The sequence below is a fragment of the Larimichthys crocea genome, chromosome I (assembly GCF_000972845.2).
Source record: "Larimichthys crocea isolate SSNF chromosome I, L_crocea_2.0, whole genome shotgun sequence".
Classification (NCBI taxonomy): domain Eukaryota; kingdom Metazoa; phylum Chordata; class Actinopteri; family Sciaenidae; genus Larimichthys; species Larimichthys crocea.
Window position 1 is genome coordinate 27,021,623 of NC_040011.1, and position 20,258 is coordinate 27,041,880.

Below are 20,258 nucleotides of genomic sequence, written 5' to 3' on the forward strand. Positions count from 1 at the left end.
TCCTCCTTCTTTTAGTCTAACAGCGCAGGTGAGGACGGGGTGTGGGGATAGTTCTCTGCAGCCTCATACCTCCTGTTTCACATGGAAACAAATCTCATTACAGCTGCTAATGATTCTCTAACTTCCATTCCACTGTGTCTTTAACACTTTGATGAATTTTCATCCACCTACAAAAAAAAAGATGTTAATGACCAACATCAAACTGCCTGCTTGTGTAAATCCCCCAAATAAAATTGCCAGTTGCCATTTCTTTGACGCTTGTGCATCACTGTGATTTATTCTTCATACAGGTAATGAAATACAAAGAGGGTGAGCTGCAGTAAAGATTCACTGAGTACATTTAGATTTAAAATGACAGGCAAAACAGACACAATATTCACTGTTTAAGCCAACCAAATACAATAGCTGACACATTTTGTCAACTTAATAAAAAAAACAAACAGATCAGTATCCTGTATGTGCAATCTATGAAAATGACAAACTGAAAGGAATGACACAGCAAGTCAGCTAATAAAGACTCCCTCCTCCGATGAAGGCTCTCCTCATCCTCCTCTTCGTCTTATATGTGGCTGAAGATGTCATGAGGCTGCCCCCTGGTGGTCACTTCTCAATCAGAGAGTCCAGCTGCTCCTGCAGGGAGGCCAGCTGTTGGAGCAGAAAATAGGAGGCGTGATTGATGCCCGACAGCCCCGGGGTGTAATTGGAGGGTAAGTGGATGATGATTAACATGTCTTTTCACATTAATTTGCTGCCGTCATTTGTCAATACAAACAACGACCTTAGACAGTGGGTGGCCGCTATGCCATAGCTGCAATAAAGACTCCGCAATATAATTTTACTTGATTGAATTTGAACTTTGCTATTAGGCATGAAAGCTGTTTGAAAAGGACAGCAAGCACAATGCCATCCACTGACATGGTATTTGAAATGAGTACAAGATAATTTATGCAAAGTGTTGAAAGCTGTAGAAAGTGCACACCAAGCACCGATCCTCTGATTTGACAAAAAAAAAAAAAAAAAAAAAAAAGGGTTCTTACCTGCTCCATCTCTCGCTCCTCCTGCTGAATAATCTCATCCAACAACGCTTGGAAGCGGTTCTACGAGAGCAGAGAGACAAACAAGATTTGTTCAAGTCGACACGCTGAGCCTCATTAAATTGTGATGGCTTTAAATGTGTGTCTGCCTGGGCGGCTCATGTCACTATCTCCTCTCTGACAGAAAGGCCACTTGGAATGCCAGTCAGAGACAGCTGACCTTTTCTTTGCGACTGTGATAATAATGACTGGAGATGGGGCTTTGACAGTCCCAAAACACCAGGCAATGAGAGCTCTAAATGGCAACGTAAAAAAGGGCCATGTCTGCTCATGTCTCACTCATTGTATAGTCGCCACTAAAGAGCACTTGCCAGAACGATACATTTTCCTGCTATTTTTTGACAGGAGAAAAAACATTTTAAAGTTAAAAAAGCCCCAAAAAACGAAATAATGGCCTCCATCACTGTTTTTTTATGTTTTCACATCGCTGTTGAGAGAAATTACGCATGAAGACTTCTGCCTCCAAGCTCATCTCTGCATGTTCTTGTTTATGTTTCTGAACATGAAGACCTAGTTTCTGATGGTGAAAAAAGTGTGTGTGTGTGTGTGTGTGTGTGTGTGTTCACTGCTTACTTTGAGAGCCTGGTTTTCCACTTTCATGATGAGCTCCTCCTGCTGTTTCTTTCGGGCGCGTGTATCCTGAAGCTTGGCCTTCACGCTGTTGATCTGCACCTGATACTCCATAACTGCAGGGAACAGCAGGAGGTTCACATGTTACGACTGTCATAAAAACACAAAGGTCGTTTTACGCTTCTGCTTTTTTTGTGCACTGAAGAGCAAATGGGGGGAAAACGGAAGATAGAGATGTGATGGTGTGACATAATTTGAGAGCAGCGCTACGCTCACAAAGCCGTAAGGACAGGATATACAACTTAGCTCGCTAAACCACAAAGATGCCTCAATTTACATTTGACAAATTGTGGTTAATGAGAACAACAAATCCATTTAGGAGGACGTGAGCCAGCAGGCCGAAACACTAAAACGCCACAACTAAATCAGTCTGCTCAGGGCTTCACAGAGGGTTCTCATTAAATCCATCCAAAGTAATAGTGCCACGCAACAACCTGTTGCTCCATCAGCTATCTTCCAAACTAATTGTATCCATCCTCTGCTTTCCCCCTCAACTGACTCTCAATCCTCTGATACAGCCCATCTAATATGCACCATCAAGCAGGCAGAAGTCCCTGCAGACCCATTTATTATAACTTTGCAGTGCTGCCAAAAACATGCACTGCCAGCCTCCGACACATCTGCGAGAGCTCTGCTGGGCTGCTACAGTGGAGCTGACCAGTAGTGTTGCTGACTGACAGCTCCATGTATGTAGATAAGGAGGCATTGAGCTGTCGGGCTGGACAGCTGTCTGAATCGAACGCTGAGCCACAACACCTGTCAGGTTGGATAGCTGAAAGCTGTCAGCTTCGTGCATCGCTGTGGGCGGGGTGGAGGGGGGAGCGCAGCACGTGTATTTAAGTGAAAGTAGGGCTACTCATTTGAGAGTGTGTGCGATGTTTGACCTAGAAAACTCAGCTCTGATTAGAAGTCCGACCCCCTCAAAAAAAAAAGTCCAGACACCTCGGGGAGGCCCAGTGGCTCACCTGGTAGAACACGTACCACGTATAAAGGTTCAGCCCTGACCACAGTTAAGGTTCGTTTTTACCTCATGTTGACATATCAAAGCAAAAGTATCTGCGGGTGATTTCATTTAATGTTGGACTTTCTTTGGTCAGCATGGCAGGTTCTACGATATAAAAAAAATGAAAGACTGTCGGTACTGCCGGGTAGGTCGGCTGAAACAATCAGCATTCACACTGAGATGTAAATGCAAGCACAGCACGGAGGATTGCATAACTCTTACTTCATCCACCTAGGTAAGCACACACTTTCCAGAACAGCTAACACATGCGCACATGCTCAGTTTATGAACAGATGTACATTAATATTCATCTCCAACCACATGGACACACATCTATAGGTCATATATCCAAGAGGATCGACGTGTATTTTGTTTATAATATTCCACCACCTTCTTCAGATCGGGAATTTTGAACTGAAAACAATTTGGTAACTGATGTAAACGAATACTACGCTGCGACTAACAACGATTAATCTGTCTGTTAGTATCTTTTAAATCAATTCAATGTTTAGTCTATAAAGAGAGAAAATAGTGAAAAACAGTGAAATGACGTGTTTTGTCTGGCTGACGGAAGAGATTCTATTTAAACTACAGAAAAGAGAGACGAGCAAATCCAAACAAAGATGCTTAAACCTGAAATATTTGGACCGTTTCTCTCATAAAGTGGACTCAAACGATTACTTGACTAATTGTCTCAAAATGTCAGGAGCATAAAAATCTATAATAACATGAAGATGTTTCATACTTAATTAAACTCTTCATATAATCCCCAATATCCGTCATTCTGTGAATGTTCATACGGATTTTTATTAGTTTCTCTATTATTAGTTCCTCTCACCTATCTGGTTGTTTCTGTCACTTTCATGCTGTGCAGAATCAGACTCGTTGAGCTTGTCTTGGAGCTGTCGCACCAGATCGTCCTCCGTGTCCATGATATTCAGGTCCTCGTCCTCGTGCCGGTCCCCTTCGTCCTCCTCGTCCTCACTGGAGCTGCTGATGTCATTGAATATCTCCCTCAGTTCGTCACGCTGGGCTGGTCATGCGAAAAACACACGTTAGTGTTATTAACATGGACCCAAAGATGGAAACAAGTGAGGCACAGATCCACTTGCGTGGGGTTGAGCTAAGTCACACAGACACATAGACAGCAGTCTAGGTAGAGTTAAAGTCAGAGGATGTTAGGGGTATATGGTTCTCTGTGACAAACCAGGTACGATGAACACCCAGCTCATTCATCAACTGTTTATCTTACATAGCAAAGAAACCCTGTGTTCTTGAACACTTGGTGGTATACTCACAAAGTAGGCAGCAAATAAATTGTTATTTTTCTTTAGCTTACAACACTGTGGACCTTTTTTTAAAGAAACATTAGTCATGCCACTCATGCACACTGCTCACATCACATCAGAGTTAAGAAGGTCCTCTGGTGAATACAGAGGCAGAAATAATCTTAGGGCCAAGGAGTAACCAATGCTTGAATGTGCTCCATTTCCATTTCAAACCACAAGGGCAGAGGCTATCGAGAGTGACAAGGGTGGTGTGAGTGTTCAGAGTATCAAAGAAATCACTGCACGACAGTCAAGTCTATCCCAAGAGTCATTTGTGCCTTTTCAAGGAAGCTGCACATTTGTACACCATAGCAGAAACAGACAATGTTTTTTCACCTTTCAAAATGATGTTGTAGATTTGCTTAGAACTGATCGTGCTTTGTAGGGCGTAGCGTAACTAACCTCAAAAAACACAGCATCGATCTGTACACCATGTAATCGAGGTAACTTACCAGATGGGCCGTGACCCATCTTGTGTCCTGAGGTGCCGGGTGAGGAGTCTAGGTTGGCCAGAGAGCTGTGCTGATCTGCTTCCTTGGACTCATCCTCCGCTATGATTTCCCACCCTGAACGTCATGTGTTAAGGTCAACCGTACCACCTTTAGACTAACTGTCTTTCAAAACTCACTTTCCACAAACTCTACTCTGAAGTAGATTTGAAAGGTAAAAAACAGATGATACTCCACAAGAACTACCTTAATATTATTAGTGTATCATGTGTATATCTGCTGCTGCACGCAAACAGTACAACTATAATCAGGATCTAGCTTCACTGTGACCGACTAAGCAATGATAATGAACGGCCTATCTCAATTAACACACAGCAAGCAGCCCCTCAAAGAAGTCCTGCTGTGCTCTTATTCTGTCAGGCAAGTTTAGGGTTTCATTAGAGCATTAATAACCTCCTTGCAAATCGAATCTCTCTCACAAAAGACATCAGACAGAGTCAAATCAGGTGGATGAGACAGCAGTGAGGACACCTGCTTGGGCCTTAGATCAGGCTATTTGGGATGTTAGACGGGGAATGAGAATGAGGCTCTATTTTTCCTAGAGTACTACCATTTCATGCTTCTTAGTCCAGGCTAGGGGTTACCTTTCCATCAGATTCTACATTACATGCTTGTTGCTTGCTGTTATGAGATAGACACCAATGTTGTTTTGCTTGGTTAACCGCAAGTGGTTAATTAGCTTTTTTTTAAATCTTTGCAAAATGGAGAATGCAGAAAAACAGGCAGGTGTCTAAAAGGATACGGACACTGACAGCTTCGGCGTCTGTGCTCAGCAGTCTCTTCACCTCCTTTTCCACATCAGGAGATTCAATGTACTGCAAGAGAGAGAAAGAGAGGGAAAGAGAGAGAGAGGAAGAGATTGGGTTACATGTAGCGTTAGCACCATCTCACACACACACACACACACACACACACACACACACACACACACACACAAAAGGTAACAGCTGGCTTCATGCCAGGAAGCACATTAGCGATTAAAAACAGAAGGGGCCAAATCAATATGGCTCGGCTCTGTATCTTCAGGAAGATTTATTCCAAAGACAAAGTAGAAGTGTGGTGCTCAAGCACACTCACATTCATGTTGATCAAAGCTATAGTGAAATTGCTTTTTTTTTTGCATGCCTTTGGGGGAAACTAAGATGGAAAGGCTTTATTTATATGTAAATCTTAGTTTTCACTTTCACCAGTTCCTGCTTTATGAAATATAAATGTCTTATTGGAAGACAGCCAAGGAAAGTGATGGATCATCAGACAGGATGCAAAAGAGACAGATGGGAAAGCATGAATGATGAGAGTGAAATGAAAATGTCAAAACCTTCTTTTTCGCCGTCTTCCGAAATCTTCTCTTGCGTGTGTTCTTCAGAGGGCAGGTGACTGGAGACCAAAACAACAGGATCAGTAAAGTCAAGATGGCTCAATCACTTGTAGAGGGCAACCCATGCTTCCTGAATAGCTGAAGTTTTGAACAGGTCAAAAAGCTGTTGTGTGTGTGCAGATATTTGTCTACTTACTGCCGTGGTTCCAAACAAATTTCTTGTCCTTGTCTTTGTCCTTCTTCTTGCTCTTGGGGTCGGTGCCAGTTGGCTCCTCTAAAGGAGGGTAAAGGTCTCCATCTAGTGTACATACCAGCATCTAACCCATAGATACAAAAATGAATTACTCATTGTGCTGACTAAGGCTGTACTACATTAGGATAACGAACAAGAAAAGCAGAGACAATAGCTTATTCTTAAATGTCATTGTGAATTATTATTAAATATGTAATAAAAATGTCTAAATATGTAAGAAACTCACAATTGTTATTCTAAACATGAACAATAAAAGAAATGTACCCAATCAAGATGACAACCTAAATTTAATGTCAATGCAGTGATTTACCTGGCACACATCAGCAGTCTTGTAAAACGTCTTCTTGTCTACCGTTTTCAGAGACTCAATCATACAGGGCAGATCCACCAGTTTGCAGGCCAAAGGGACGCGGTCAACTCTCACTATGCCATGACGACCATCAGCTACGAAGAAGAGGGGCAATGTGATTGATTATAATGAGGTGCTGTGTACAAGACAAAGCAACCATTGTGAATGTCAGGCTGAGAAACAGAGACTACAAATGCATAAAACTTGTTTTTCCAGGCATGTACCACTTATTATTTGATAGCTATGACCATAAAACTTTTATTTTGTTGCCAATTGACAGTTGTAGTTAGTTGACATGAATTCCTATCAGTCAAATATATGCAATTAAAGGAGCGTTAAATTAACACAACCTACCACTCACGGATATACACAGAGTAGTGAATGATTCTGGATACGTCGTAGATTGCAATGTTTGTGATTGGAAATATGTCAGTGGTGCTATTGTGAAAATATATCTGTAATCAGAAACTACAAAGATTGGACATCCTGGTTTTACTGTAAAAATATTTACATTTACAAAAGTCTGGACTAGATTTTAAATTGACCTCACAGTTTTCGCAAGACAAATGAAATTGTTTTGTGAACAGTGATGTCACAAAGGCCAGTCGGACATAGATACCAGTACTAAGGCTAACGAAACCAGCTTACGGTGCAACTCGATGGTGAGTCTGTCTTTCATGTTCATACTGCTAGACTGGGCAATCCTTCTTACAGTCGAGGCGTACTCCTGTAAGAGAAAAAGATCATCATTTTCAGCAGATAGCCATATTGAATTATAGAAAAGTTATTTGTTTCAACCTGTGCAACAGTCTCACCAAAGGAAGCCTCAGGACAAACTGGCTCTCCAACTCATACGGAGCATCCTCCTTATTCTTAGAGCCGACCTTTCCAACTAGAATGAAAAGAGATCACAGTCAACAAAGTGGTGAAAAATATCCTCCTTTTTGCTTGGGATTTATTTATGAATCTACAATCTAAAACAATACACTATGTATTAATGTGAGGATGGTTGCATCAGATCATGGGTGTATTGTAGAGCCAATAGAGCAAAGAGGGGACTGTTGGAGTGGAAACAATTGATCAGTCATGGGAGTATATGTTTGCTATGCAAGAACTTATTTGAAGTGTTTCCATTAACTCTTAAAACAGGAAGCTTCAAAACTTTTAATTGACACTGAAGAAGCTTTTTAATGGAATCACGGCTTGTGATGTTTGACTTTTGTAACTATACAGTCCAATCTACAGCATCTGGTTTCAGTATTAAAGGATGGACTTTCGGCTTGTTGTAAACTAACAGAAGTAATACGGTGTTACTGCTTGAACGGCCTGGTCTTTCACTCAGACTAGGCGTCTTAGAACATCTCTAATCGCTGCTTCACTCAGACTAGGCGTCTTAGAACATCTCTAATCGCTGCTAACCATCTCAATAAAAACACTAAAACCAAAGCACACTTTGCACTTTCCTTAAAGAGTGTAAACTCACTCACCATCCTCTATCACAATGTTTAATGCTTTTCATATTTGTCCTTAGTGTCTGAAGCTATTTCATATATAAGCTTCTTTAACATTTTAAATTGGTTGATATGTCTTAGTATTTCTTTTCGGCCTACTTGTTGGTCTTACACATTGTGTTTACATTAGATTAGAAGTATATTGCACTGTTGGATAATATAAATAAATATTTCAATTTTATACTTGTCATAGTGGAGTGTTGACCTTTAGTATGAATGGATACATAAACCCATAAATAACTTCATGTCAGAGGAACTGAGTAATAAATCTGACCAATAACGTCACCTCTCACAGGCTGATGTAGCACTGTGTTTAATGCTACTGACAACCTTAATAAAACACCTGCAAACTCTGTGTACTGTGAACACAACTCTTCACCTTGCAGCATGTGCATTCACGTCATTATGTTCAGTTATTTGAATCACAGTTGATAAGTTTTAACAAAACCCGCCTGAGCAGAGACGACATGTTTACAAATGGGACGGCTAGCTATCGTTAGCTTATTGGCTAGTCGGGCTAATGCTAAAGGATTTTAACGTACCTTTAATTTTAGACGTCATCTTCGTTGTTTGTTATGTGGGCGGTCCAGCTGCATAAATGTGATTAAATAAAAAAGACGAGAGTAAATATGCGGATGATTAATCAAACAGAGCAAACAGCGCCATGGCGGACAGCAGACTCCTGATGCATTCACGGTACCCTCGGAAATTGCGCCGCTAAAGTTCCAGCACTAAACGAGTGTACCATCGTTGCGGTCTGCCCGTGCTCGGAGATCCAGCTCGGTTAGACACACACTAGTGATAGTGATATGATGTTGTGTGAGTTGTATTTTGTTGTACTTTGTTGGTGATGTTGCTGTGGTGGTGACTCTGCTTTCTTAGACTATATGAGTATCATGTTGTCTAACTGTGATGTATTGTGTTGTTGTTGTTGTATTTATCTTACACAACAGTCTATAAATAAGTCATCTTGTATATAACTTTTTTACAAACCTGACCATATGTAAGTATAGTCATTTTTGCACGCTGACATTAATTCATATTAAATTTACCCAGTAGAAAGTAATAAATTCCGAGAACCCTGAACGTCACATTAATTCCCGTTTCGTATTGTGTATCGCGAGACTTGTCACACGGATGTTTCGGAGTAGAAAAGGTGATTGTGAAATTTCACCGACTTGAAATGTTCAAATTGTAGCGAGCTGTTTTTGTTTGTCTTTTACTCTTTGGCAGTGAAACAAAACCGTCATTACTAAAATGTCTTGGGGAAAACAGAAATCTTTACATTTACCACAATATATACATATCGATTTTACTACATATATGAATTTTATTCATCATGAAATTGTAATAAGCATCAACGTTGTCAAAAAAAGAGAGATTTTAGATTAAAAACAGGATGTCTCACTTCCTGTTCAGAGTGCTGGAAGTTGGAGATTTCAAAATAAGAGTCATCAGTTAGAACTAGTACAATCAGCCATGTGAAAAACAATCAGATCTATATATTTGTTCAATCACAAGTCATAACACACACACGCTAAAATTAGCCTGTTCGTTTTGATTAAAAAAAAGACACAATTCTGCTGTGGTGCTTTTACTTTGAAATAAACATTGTACACTTTCTGGAAAGATAGTTTTCACTTCCGGGCCGGAATCGATTCCTGTGTTGCTGTCGTCTTTCTGCTCTCGACTCTCCTCCAGTTCGTGAATAGTATTTGCACAAAGTTAGCCCTTATCTACGACGGCACTGCGGCATTTTGACCGCCGACCGGCCGACATGGTGTTTAAAGTGACTGTCAACAGTGCCTGGAGGGCAACGAGGACGCTGTGGCTGCTCGTGCTGGTGAGCCTCTCTGTGTGCATCTGTGTCTGCCGAGCATCATCACCTCAGGAGGACAGTGCCATGGAGAACATCGTTACAGAGAAAAAGGCTGAGGAGAGCCACAGGCAGGACAGCGCAGACCTGCTCATCTTCATCCTGCTCCTCACCCTCACCATCCTGACCATCTGGTTGTTCAAACACCGGAGGTTCAGGTTTCTGCACGAAACTGGACTGGCGATGATTTACGGTGAGAGACGTCATCAGTGTTGTTACTTCAATGTTGTGCTCACGACTAGTTTTTTTAAAAGATTGCGTGTCAGTGTGAGACCGGTAGGAAATCACCAAATATTTAACCACACGATGGCACCAGGGTGATACTGTGAGGTAACAAGCTTATTTAGGAAAGTATTAACACAGTGTCTGCACCCTGCAAGGTCCATCAAAGTATTTTTATTTTTTATTTGCCCCCGAAGGGAACTACTGTACCACGAAAAACCACTCAAATTTGCATTTCTCTACATGTATGTAATCCCTTCATGCACCTGAAAGCACAAACAAGCTGTCACTAGTCTTTACTTCCACTTTTAACCTGTCAGTCAGTATCATGTTTTCCTGCTTGATAAATAAAAGTGTCTGATATGATATCTTAGAGAAACTGTACGCGCTTTGTTTTGTTGCACCTCTGTGTGGGTCAAATTACACATTCACATTTTGTAGTGCTCGGTGACGCCTTGGCATTCCCAGCATAGCTCAACTCAACTTCCTCCTGACTACAGGTGCAGAAGTTTTTATTTCACAGTCATAACCCGAACATGCTTTGTAGTATCCCTAATTCTTATCTGACATTTGAGTTTTTTCTCACATTTTAACTCCACAGCTTTAAAAGCTGAAGTTTTGCCGTGTAGGCTGGCTTTGTGAGATTTAAGAATTTCACTTATTCTCCAACTCTCTCCAACAGAGTAATCCTACTTGACACAACTGAGGACCCTCTGCATTTTTAAGCAGTCCCAGTTTCAGAATCATGACCACTCCACGTCCTCTAGTGTAACCTTTTTCCTTCAGGGACCCCTTTTCCTATCCACTAAGTGAACTGACAACCTGACCAACTTTATTATGTTCAGTGCATAACAATAACAGTACAATTAACCTAAATAGTGAACACAAGAACTGCAGGAAATTTGTGTGAAACGAGTCATTTTGCCGACTTTTGAAGCAGATCATTTCCTGAGAATATTTAACCAGAGATTAGTTTTCTTGATATTTTTAGGAACTTTCTATACAATCATTTGTTTGTATTCTATCTTAAAAAAACATGCATACATAGACCCAATTATTGCTTGTGTTCAAGTTTATAAATCAAATGGTGATATATAAGTCTGATGTATAGTTTTTAAAGTTATCAGTGCCTTCATGATATTCCAATAGAATAAATCAACTCTGCCTTCTGCACCGTGTCTTTTTTCTCCTCAGGTTTACTTGTTGGCGTGGTCTTGCGCTACGGCATCCATGTTCCCCGAGACATTAGCAACACGACATTGAATTGTGCCGTTAATGCTAGCCCTGCCACGCTGCTGATCAACGTCAGTGGTAAATTCTACGAGTACACTCTGAAAGGAGAGATCAGTGCCAATGAGGTGGACAGCGTGCAAGATAATGAGATGCTGCGAAAGGTACAAGCCATCCTATTGTTGTCAGAAATCTGGGGTCTATATTTTCCCCCTCTGAGATTTTATAGACACAATGATTCATCAGTTAATTGAGAAAAAAACATGTCAGATTAAACGATAATGGGAATAATCATGAGTTGCATCCTTATTAAGTATCAAGTAATGCAATTAAAGCCGGATAAAGAACTCCCTAGGATTCAAAATGAGAACGGCTTATTACTTCTGGTAAAATCAGTGGCAGGAAGCTGCTCTCAATGGAAGACAGCAGACAGATGCCCTATGTCAGACGGTCACTTGAACTTTTTGGAGTCATAACTATTATTTTGCGGCCATGTGCTGGTAAAATTGACAAGCAATATGTAACAAATTGCCTCAGAGCCTGTGATCTTTCTCATTAGTTGTAGGCTGCCTGTGTATAGAAGCTGTCCCCCTTTCCCATCTCATCATTTTACTACTGTAACAACAATTTGTGATTATCCTGGAAGTTCACACTGTCCCAGATGTGTCTTTTCTTGAGTTATCGAATAGCGTAACAGCATAGAAGTATTTATTAAAACAACGTTTTATTTCATTCCTAATCCAGAACTGTAACAATCTTGTTGTTCTCTGTGTGACTCAGGTGACATTTGACCCTGAAGTGTTCTTCAATATTCTCCTCCCACCTATCATCTTCCACGCCGGCTACAGCTTGAAAAGGGTACAGTGGTATTTATCACTACTGTTGTGTAAAAAAAAACAAGATGCTCATTAATCATTATTATTATTAAAGTGAATACTTTAATAATACTTGTCAGACATTCCTGATTAAATAATGCCTTCTTTTCAATATCAAATGCTAAAGTCTACTTATTCCCTCACAGAGTTGAATAATAATTGTAGTCACTATGCATATGTTGACATTTGTTCACTATACTATGTTTGTTGATGTGTTTAATTGTTTTGTCTTTCAGAGGCACTTTTTCCGTAACATGGGATCCATCCTGGCTTATGCCTTTCTGGGGACAGTCATTTCCTGTTTTGTTATTGGGTACGAATGTTCATTTGTTCTAAAAAAGAAAAAAAAAAAGAAAAGAGAGAGCTTCCCCTGTTCCGAATTCAAACATGCGACTCTATTGTAGCCACAATATGCACAAAAGACTGTGCATGTCAGAGTAGTATTAATATATGTCAATTACTGTGGTGTTGAAGAGCCCATAACCGCAATAAAATCAGGTGTTTTTTATGATCCTATGCAAAAAAACCACCTGCTGTTGCTCCGTCAGGTTGCTGATGTACGGCTGTGTGACGCTAATGAAGCAGGTGGGACAGCTGGGTGGAGACTTCTTCTTCACTGATTGCCTGTTCTTTGGAGCTATCGTCTCCGCCACAGACCCTGGTAGGTACACTTACTTTGTCATCAAGGTTTCTCCTGCGTACACAGGAGGTAACACTAATTATAGAATCACTGTTATCTCTTGATTTGCTTTAAAGCGTGCAGGAAATGGGACACAGGCACAAACAACTCATTATAAAACTAAAGATTATAAGATACTAAGAATAACTAGGAGGTCATGCTGGATTCAGGCTGGAAATATTTCTGCTTTTATGTCTGGTTCTTTAATTTTCAATTCCCAAAGTCCCACTGAGATGAAAAATATGTCTACTACTGGTTTAAAAAAAAGCTGTGGTCAAGCATGTTGGAGAAAAGCTCAGAAAACACAAAAATAATTAGAATTTTCTGTAGTTTCAAATTCCTAACTTGTAGTTTGTTTAACATGTAACATGCAAATGTTGTATTACTTCCTATTTTTATATAAAAAGTAAAGCAAATGTGTATTTTACTTGTACTAAAAACATATACTTTCAGGTACTAATCTATAGTATTAAGTTGAAACACAATTTAGTCTTGTGTTATCAGTATTTGGCTCAGTTCTGACATGGAGGAATATTTGTCTGTGTTCACAGTGACGGTCCTGGCTATCTTCAACGAGCTGCAGGTAGACGTGGATCTGTACGCGCTGCTGTTTGGAGAGAGTGTGCTCAACGACGCAGTGGCCGTGGTCCTCTCCTCGTAAGTCGTCTGTCTTTTTAACGTCACACTTTAAACAATGAGTCTGCATCCACCTGGAACCTGAATGTGCACCGAGCTGCTAAGTTACTGCTTGATGGGGAGGCAAAAGTCATGCATTTTGCATCGATCTGTCTTTGTGACCTTTTTTTACTAACCTAATATCAGCTGCTCGTTAACTCCAGGCTGAACACAAGGTGGTCCCTAAGCTAACACTCCCTTTTTCTCCTCCTCTTCATGGGACTGTTATTTTTTTCCACAGAATTTTAAATTACAATAGCAGGCACAGTGGAATGGCTGGCCCCTGCGGAGAGAATCTAACTGGCCCATTGAACGGGTGTACTAAGTAGAGCATGGCATTGTGTGCCTTTGCAGTGCCTTGAGACAAACATGACAAATCACCGGCCATTTGTTTTTCCACTTATTCAATGAGAGATTTCATTATTTATTCATTTATTTTTGCTTTTTTTTTTTTGTTGGTGTCCTGAGCCAGCTAAGAACAAATTCCTATTATCTTTTTGAAGATTCTGTAGAAAAGCCAAAGAGAGGGCAGGATGGCAGGAATGCTTATAAAACAAAATGCCTGGTGATTTGTTTTGTGAGTGTGGGAGCTGTGAATGGAGAGGGTGAATATATCACTTCCATTACATTTTATCGCAAAAGCACTTCAGCAGAATGTTTTAAAATGATTTTTCTTACTATTGTTTTCTGTGACAACTCTCCTGCTGAATTTTAAATTAATCTTCTGCGATAAAATCCCTCACATCCCAAACTTCAGTTTAAAACTAAGAAGTGTAATTATTTAACCCTGTCTGGTCCTGTTCTTTTAAGTGTGTAAGACTTTACTGGGATGGTTCAGTGTTGATACTCAACTACCAGGTATCACAAAGTTGAGATCATTTTTTTCATCGTTTTGAAATTTGAATATTTAACCACATCTGAAGCCAAAACTACATCATAACATTCATGATTTTTTTTTTTAATTATCTATCGTTCCATTGTTGCACAGGATTTATGAGACTATGTCCATTGCAAGAAATGTTGACCTCAGTGGAAACCTGTGAGCATACATACAGTCTGTTACGTATCTGTACTTAATTCCACACAGTAATATCACTTCGGTAGACTTAGGAAAGCCCCTTTGTCGTAAGTTGAGTATTAACACTAAACTATGCAAACAGAAACTCTTTTGTTCCAACCCTCTGACCTCTACGTTACTCTGCTTTTCTCTTTATCTGAACTCCTCCAGTTTACATAAGTGATTTTTTTTGTTGTTGTGAAAGTCTACAGAGGCACAACTAAAATGTTTAACGTTCCCTGTACAAGGTAACTTACTAATACAATGCCAGAATGTGCAGGTCTTGCCAAAAATATTGGTCAATAGGCACACTACTTACTGTACTGTTAGGTAGTTACATCATGTTATACAAATGCTACTACATTTTCTACATGAAGGCCTTAGAGTTGACATAATTTACACGTGCACTGTGTATATGTAGCTAAATTGTTGTACTTTGTGTTCTCTCAGGTCTATAGTAGCGTACCAGCCACAAGGAGACAACAGTCACACCTTTGAGGTCATGGCGATGCTGAAGTCTTTTGGGATTTTCCTCGGAGTTTTCAGCGGCTCCTTCGCTCTCGGAGTGGCCACTGGAGTCGTCACCGCTCTTATATCTTTTCTGCAAAACTATTTCTAAACTTAACTTATAAGACTAAATATAACAAAACATTTTTATTATTTGCTTTTTAAATCAATAATAGTCTTTCTGTTTGATGAATGAGATTTGTAAAATAACATTACAGGAGGAACTCTGAGCAAAAAATTTGATACTGAGTGGCGTAGCCTTGTTTTTTTGTATGAAAGTAAAGGGGAAAGAAGGAAACGATTAAACTGAACTTGTTTACAAGATATTTTTCTGAACAGCTGAAAGTCATTTAAAATCAGGACAGCTGCTCCATTAAAACTGTTATTCCTTTTAAGTCCTTGTCCTTGAAACACATCACTTTACTTTGGAAACAAGTAAAATTACCCACCAAAGTGCCAGATTTAAAATATTAATATGAATTCATCCTGTAGTGTCTGAGCGTCTTGTTAAACTCCTTGACTGTTGTCCGTACGTGACTAAGTTCACTAAGTTGAGGGATTTCCAGCTGTTGGAGACGGCTTTGTTCTTCCTCATGTCATGGAGCACCTTTCTGCTGGCTGAAGCTTGTGGCTTCACAGGTAACACACACACACACACACACACACACACACACTCATGCCAGCTTGCATCCACATTGCAGAATTGTCCTTGACCAAGGCAATCACAAAACAAGTTTCTGTTGTTGTGTTGTATCATCTAACTATCCCTGTCCCTACTGGTGTGTTGCAGGTGTGGTCGCAGTGCTGTTCTGTGGAATCACTCAGGCCCACTACACCTTCAACAACCTGTCTCCTGACTCCCAGGACAGGACCAAACAGGTCAGAGATGGACTACAACCACTCCACTGCTCATTCTGTTCTTTTTTAAAATTTGCTTCAAGTATTGAGTTGTCTTTATGCCTTTATTTTAACAGTAGAAAGAGTTTATCAGCGACCTTGTCAAATGGCTACACCAATAAATGTTTTTAAAAGTGAAAATGTCACACATATAATAAAGATGTGTCGTTTTACAAGCTATAAAACGCTACAGTGACAAGCCTAATGTTGTGGCTCAGCAAGAACTCGTGAAATATCTATAAATAACCTGTTACATTAAACTCCCCCTGCATGTTTCTCACAATGTGACTACTTTGAATGAGGAGATAAAACTAGATTTCACTCATGGGAAAATAATGTTAAGAGACAAGGGTATTACAAAAAGAAAATAATGAAACAAAATCACTACATTTATACGTGCACTGACATTTAAAATTTCAAAGTTTGATTGCAGTCAGAGCCATGCCAGCCAAGTTAGCTGCTGAATTTCATGGTAACTAATTTTCTTTTGTTTCTCTTGTGTTGCAGCTCTTCGAACTGCTAAACTTCCTGGCTGAGAACTTCATCTTCTCCTACATGGGTCTGACCCTGTTCACCTTCCAGAACCATGTCTTTAATCCCATGTTCATCGTTGGAGCTTTCGTATCTTTTGAATAACATGGTGCACACAAACCCTCTTCTTGATCACAGCAGTGGCTATTTTCAATCATGTGTTCTCAGCGTAATAATGTGGAACTGCCAGTAATTTCAGCACTTTTAAGTTGCCAGAGAAGAAATTTCCCACAGTATTACAAATATCCGCCGAAATACAAATAGTAATTTTTTTCAAGGGGCAGAAAATAAGCTTGGTACAGATTGAGGAGGATCTGTTTCGTTGTCCTCTCCTTAACCTTGTTCCCATCCAGGTGGCTGTGTTCTTGGGAAGAGCTGCTAACATCTACCCTCTCTCATTCCTTCTTAATCTGGGACGACGCAACAAGATCAGATCTAACTTCCAGCACATGATGATGTTTGCAGGTTAGTTTTATACAGTGTATTTATATAGTGAAAGCTTTGTGAAGTTACGAGCAAGACAATGAATTCATTCTCTGTAGTGATTAAATCCAGTTTCTACCTTTTTACCTAAAGGACCCCTTTAAACTGAGGACGCCTGACTAAGTGACATGATTTTTTAATATTTCCTATCATTATATTAAATGCATAACAGTAACAGAACAGAACAACTGACACACTGTTCAGTGTTTAGTTATTGTTCTGTTAGAATAAGGCTATTTACCGTATGCCAACACTACCTCTGAACAACACAACTGATGGTCTCATTAATAATAATATTATTTTCTACATTTTTTTGCAATCCCTAAAATCAAGTTGGCTTCACGATCCCTTGGGGTCAGGACCTGGTTGGGAAACAGTGGATTCAAATATAACAGCACAGTCTTGTAAATATAGATCCTCTAAATTTTGCGTACTTGTTTGTTTCTAACATTCTCCATGCTGTGCTCTTCAGGACTGCGAGGCGCGATGACCTTTGCTCTGTCCATCAGGGACACAGCGACATACGCCCGCCAGATGATGTTTTCCACCACTCTGCTCGTGGTCTTCTTCACTGTTTGGATTTGTGGAGGTGGCACCACCCAGATGCTGTCCTGCCAGCGCATACGGTACACCTCTCCTCCACCTGTCAAATCCATCCCTCAGTCAAACTGGATTTGGGTTTATTTTTAACACTGGAGAGGTTTTTGATACGTCAGGGTATTTTAGATGATGTCAGAGAAACTTACTTTTTCTGATTGCTCAGACTTCATGCTTAACTTTTAACCTTTGTTATTTATTAAGGTTGTTTCTTTATGGTACACCCACTGTACTGTGGTGTGTGATGCTCAAGAACTTGCTAAACGGGGGAAACGCGCTTCACAACACTGTTCTGCTCTGACAGTTCATGACTGCAGCTTACATGTTTTTTTCTCCTTTGACAGAGTGGGAGTGGACTCTGATCAGGATAACTCTGTGAGTGTGGTTCTTGGAAAGTACCTTTTATATAATGTGGTATACAATGATGTAAAAAAAAAAAAAAACACCTAAACCACATTTTCTGTGTTTGGACAGATGAGTATCGCTGAAGGCTCAGAGAGAAGAAGCACCAAACAGGAAAGTGCCTGGCTTTTCAGAATTTGGTACAACTTCGACCACAAGTATCCTTTGTTGACAAATGATCTGTGTTCTATGATTTACGTCATGGAAAAATCCACCTCATTCCCCCAAAAATGCTCAGAATTTGTGTTTTTAATTGTCATTCTTGTCAAAACTGTCTCATATTTAGCTAGTCTCTAAAGTAAGCTGCACCTCGGACACAGAAAGCCAAAATAAAAAGCTAAAAGTAGAAATAAGAGATAAATGAAGGCTACAAGATGACTGCGGGTGGCATGTTCCAGATGAGCGGTGACGACTGTACTTCACAGTGTCAGACAGCAGAGGGAGCACAGTGTATAGTCCTAAAGACAAATGACCTGTTTCATTGGTTGTGTCATTATTTTAAGCAAATTACTTTAATTTGGCTCTTTTTGCCTTTTTGACTTGAATAAGAAAGGTCGACCTTTTTTAAATACTTATCTTTGTTTCTCTATACTCTCTCTCTTAGTGCTTGTTTTCTGTGTTATTATGCCCTTGACTCTATCCCCCTCTCCAGCTACCTGAAGCCCATCCTGACTCACAGCGGCCCCCCTCTCACAGCCACGCTGCCTCCTTGCTGCGGGCCCCTCGCCCGCTTCCTCACCAGCCCTCAGGCCTATGAGGTCAGACGCTGGTTTATACCAGAGCTATTTTTGCCTGAACTGTGTTTAAGTTTTATTCTGTATTAATGGATGACAAAAGTTATTTTGATGAGTCATAAAGCAGAGAGGCTCAGTTTGAAACTAAATATTTTGTTAAACTGGGCAAGATGAGGAAACAATAACAAGCACTAACCAGAGTTAGAACATTTTACTGGAGTATTAAAAGTTACTTCTTCTTCTTCTATTCCTCTTTCGCCTCATCAGAATGAGTGTCAGCTGAAGGATGACGACTCTGACCTCATCCTGACGGATGGTGATATCAACCTGACCTACGGTGACATCACAGTCAGTACAGATGCCTCTGGGGCCCACATTAGCGGCGGTCCGGCTTTTGCCGGCGCTGCCGGCTCTGATGACTTGGACAGGGAGTTGACGTATGGGGATCATGAGCTGGTGATGAGGGGCACGCGCCTGGTGCTGCCCATGGATGACTCTGAGCCGCCCTTTACAGACACCCATCACCGCATGCGGATGTGAAGATAGTCTTCCAGCGCAGACCCAGACAACCGTCCAACTGAAACTGACCCGAGCCATCGAGCAAACGACCAGTACCTGACACTCTTTCACGCTTTGACTTTTTTTTTTCCTCTTAGCACATTGCTCCATTCCACTTGCTTTTTTTCCCCTACAGGTTACATTTTATCACTTCCTCTAGCAGCAAATCACTGTCTCTACCTCATTCTCCTCCTCATGCTTCTTTTCACTCCTTTCTGGCGTCTGCCGTAATTGTAATATAGTCTTATTTATTTTCAGGGTCTTTTTTTGGTATTCAATGGAAAGTCAGTTTGTCTTAGTTTGGCTTAAAGTTGTTTGTCAGTCACCTTATTGTAGCATTGCACAGAGGTCTAGCAGCATGTGTTAGTGTGTAAACGCAAGTACCCACTAGCTAATTTGTCGATGTACAGTATATCACAGAGTACTATAACTTTGATATGCATGCTGAGGATGCTTGTTGTTTTCTTTGTGTGGGAGGTTCAGGGCTTTTGTGTCTTTGGGTCTGACCTTGAATGTTGCTGCCTTCTCTCTGTGCATCAGAGGCATGCTGACCCAGTGAACAACTTTACTGTACATTTTGTTACAATCAAGTGCCTGGGAATTGTAGTTTTAAACCTGGCAGCCCATACTGCATCAACTCTTGGAAACAGAGAGACAGCAGGATGGGCGGTCATGCAGTTGTAGTTTTTCTTTTGTAAAAAAAGAGAAAATATATATATATAAAAAAAAACAACAACTAAACAGACACCTCTGTCCATAAGGTAGCAATATACTCAGTGGGTGTTTGAGCTGTCGGTTTGTGCTATTCGCGTGTATATAGTGTGTAACAATGTGATGCCACTGATGCAGTGTAACCTGGCAGTGAAAGTTGTGGATCTCTCCCAATGACCTTTGACTGTGACATAGAGAAGGACTTTACACCTTATTTTAGACGCTGATG

The 20,258-nt window shown here is 40.4% G+C and overlaps 2 protein-coding genes across 2 annotated transcripts; one reads left to right on the top strand and one right to left on the bottom strand.

Annotated features, from left to right (window-relative positions):
• Positions 1–243: 243 nt before the first annotated feature.
• Positions 244–8,715, bottom strand: taf7 (TAF7 RNA polymerase II, TATA box binding protein (TBP)-associated factor). The gene is made up of 12 exons (XM_010750621.3): positions 8,538–8,715; positions 7,300–7,376; positions 7,133–7,211; positions 6,446–6,579; positions 6,079–6,199; positions 5,883–5,941; positions 5,307–5,379; positions 4,508–4,621; positions 3,566–3,760; positions 1,668–1,780; positions 1,038–1,097; positions 244–645 (listed from the first exon to the last, which is right to left on the bottom strand). The coding sequence occupies exons 1-12, from the start codon at positions 8,554–8,556 to the stop codon at positions 601–603; spliced, it is 1,089 nt and encodes a 362-aa protein (XP_010748923.1). The 5' UTR covers positions 8,557–8,715; the 3' UTR covers positions 244–600.
• Positions 8,716–9,578: 863 nt separating this feature from the next.
• slc9a6a (solute carrier family 9 member A6a) lies at positions 9,579–19,891 on the top strand. Its single transcript, XM_027282257.1, has 16 exons — positions 9,579–10,064; positions 11,288–11,487; positions 12,104–12,181; positions 12,435–12,511; positions 12,747–12,859; positions 13,429–13,534; positions 15,060–15,201; positions 15,650–15,755; positions 15,907–15,995; positions 16,521–16,634; positions 16,898–17,009; positions 17,500–17,653; positions 17,969–17,999; positions 18,099–18,184; positions 18,679–18,784; positions 19,028–19,891. Exons 1-16 carry the CDS (start codon positions 9,773–9,775, stop codon positions 19,298–19,300), a joined length of 2,079 nt encoding a protein of 692 aa, XP_027138058.1. The 5' UTR covers positions 9,579–9,772; the 3' UTR covers positions 19,301–19,891.
• Positions 19,892–20,258: the final 367 nt, after the last annotated feature.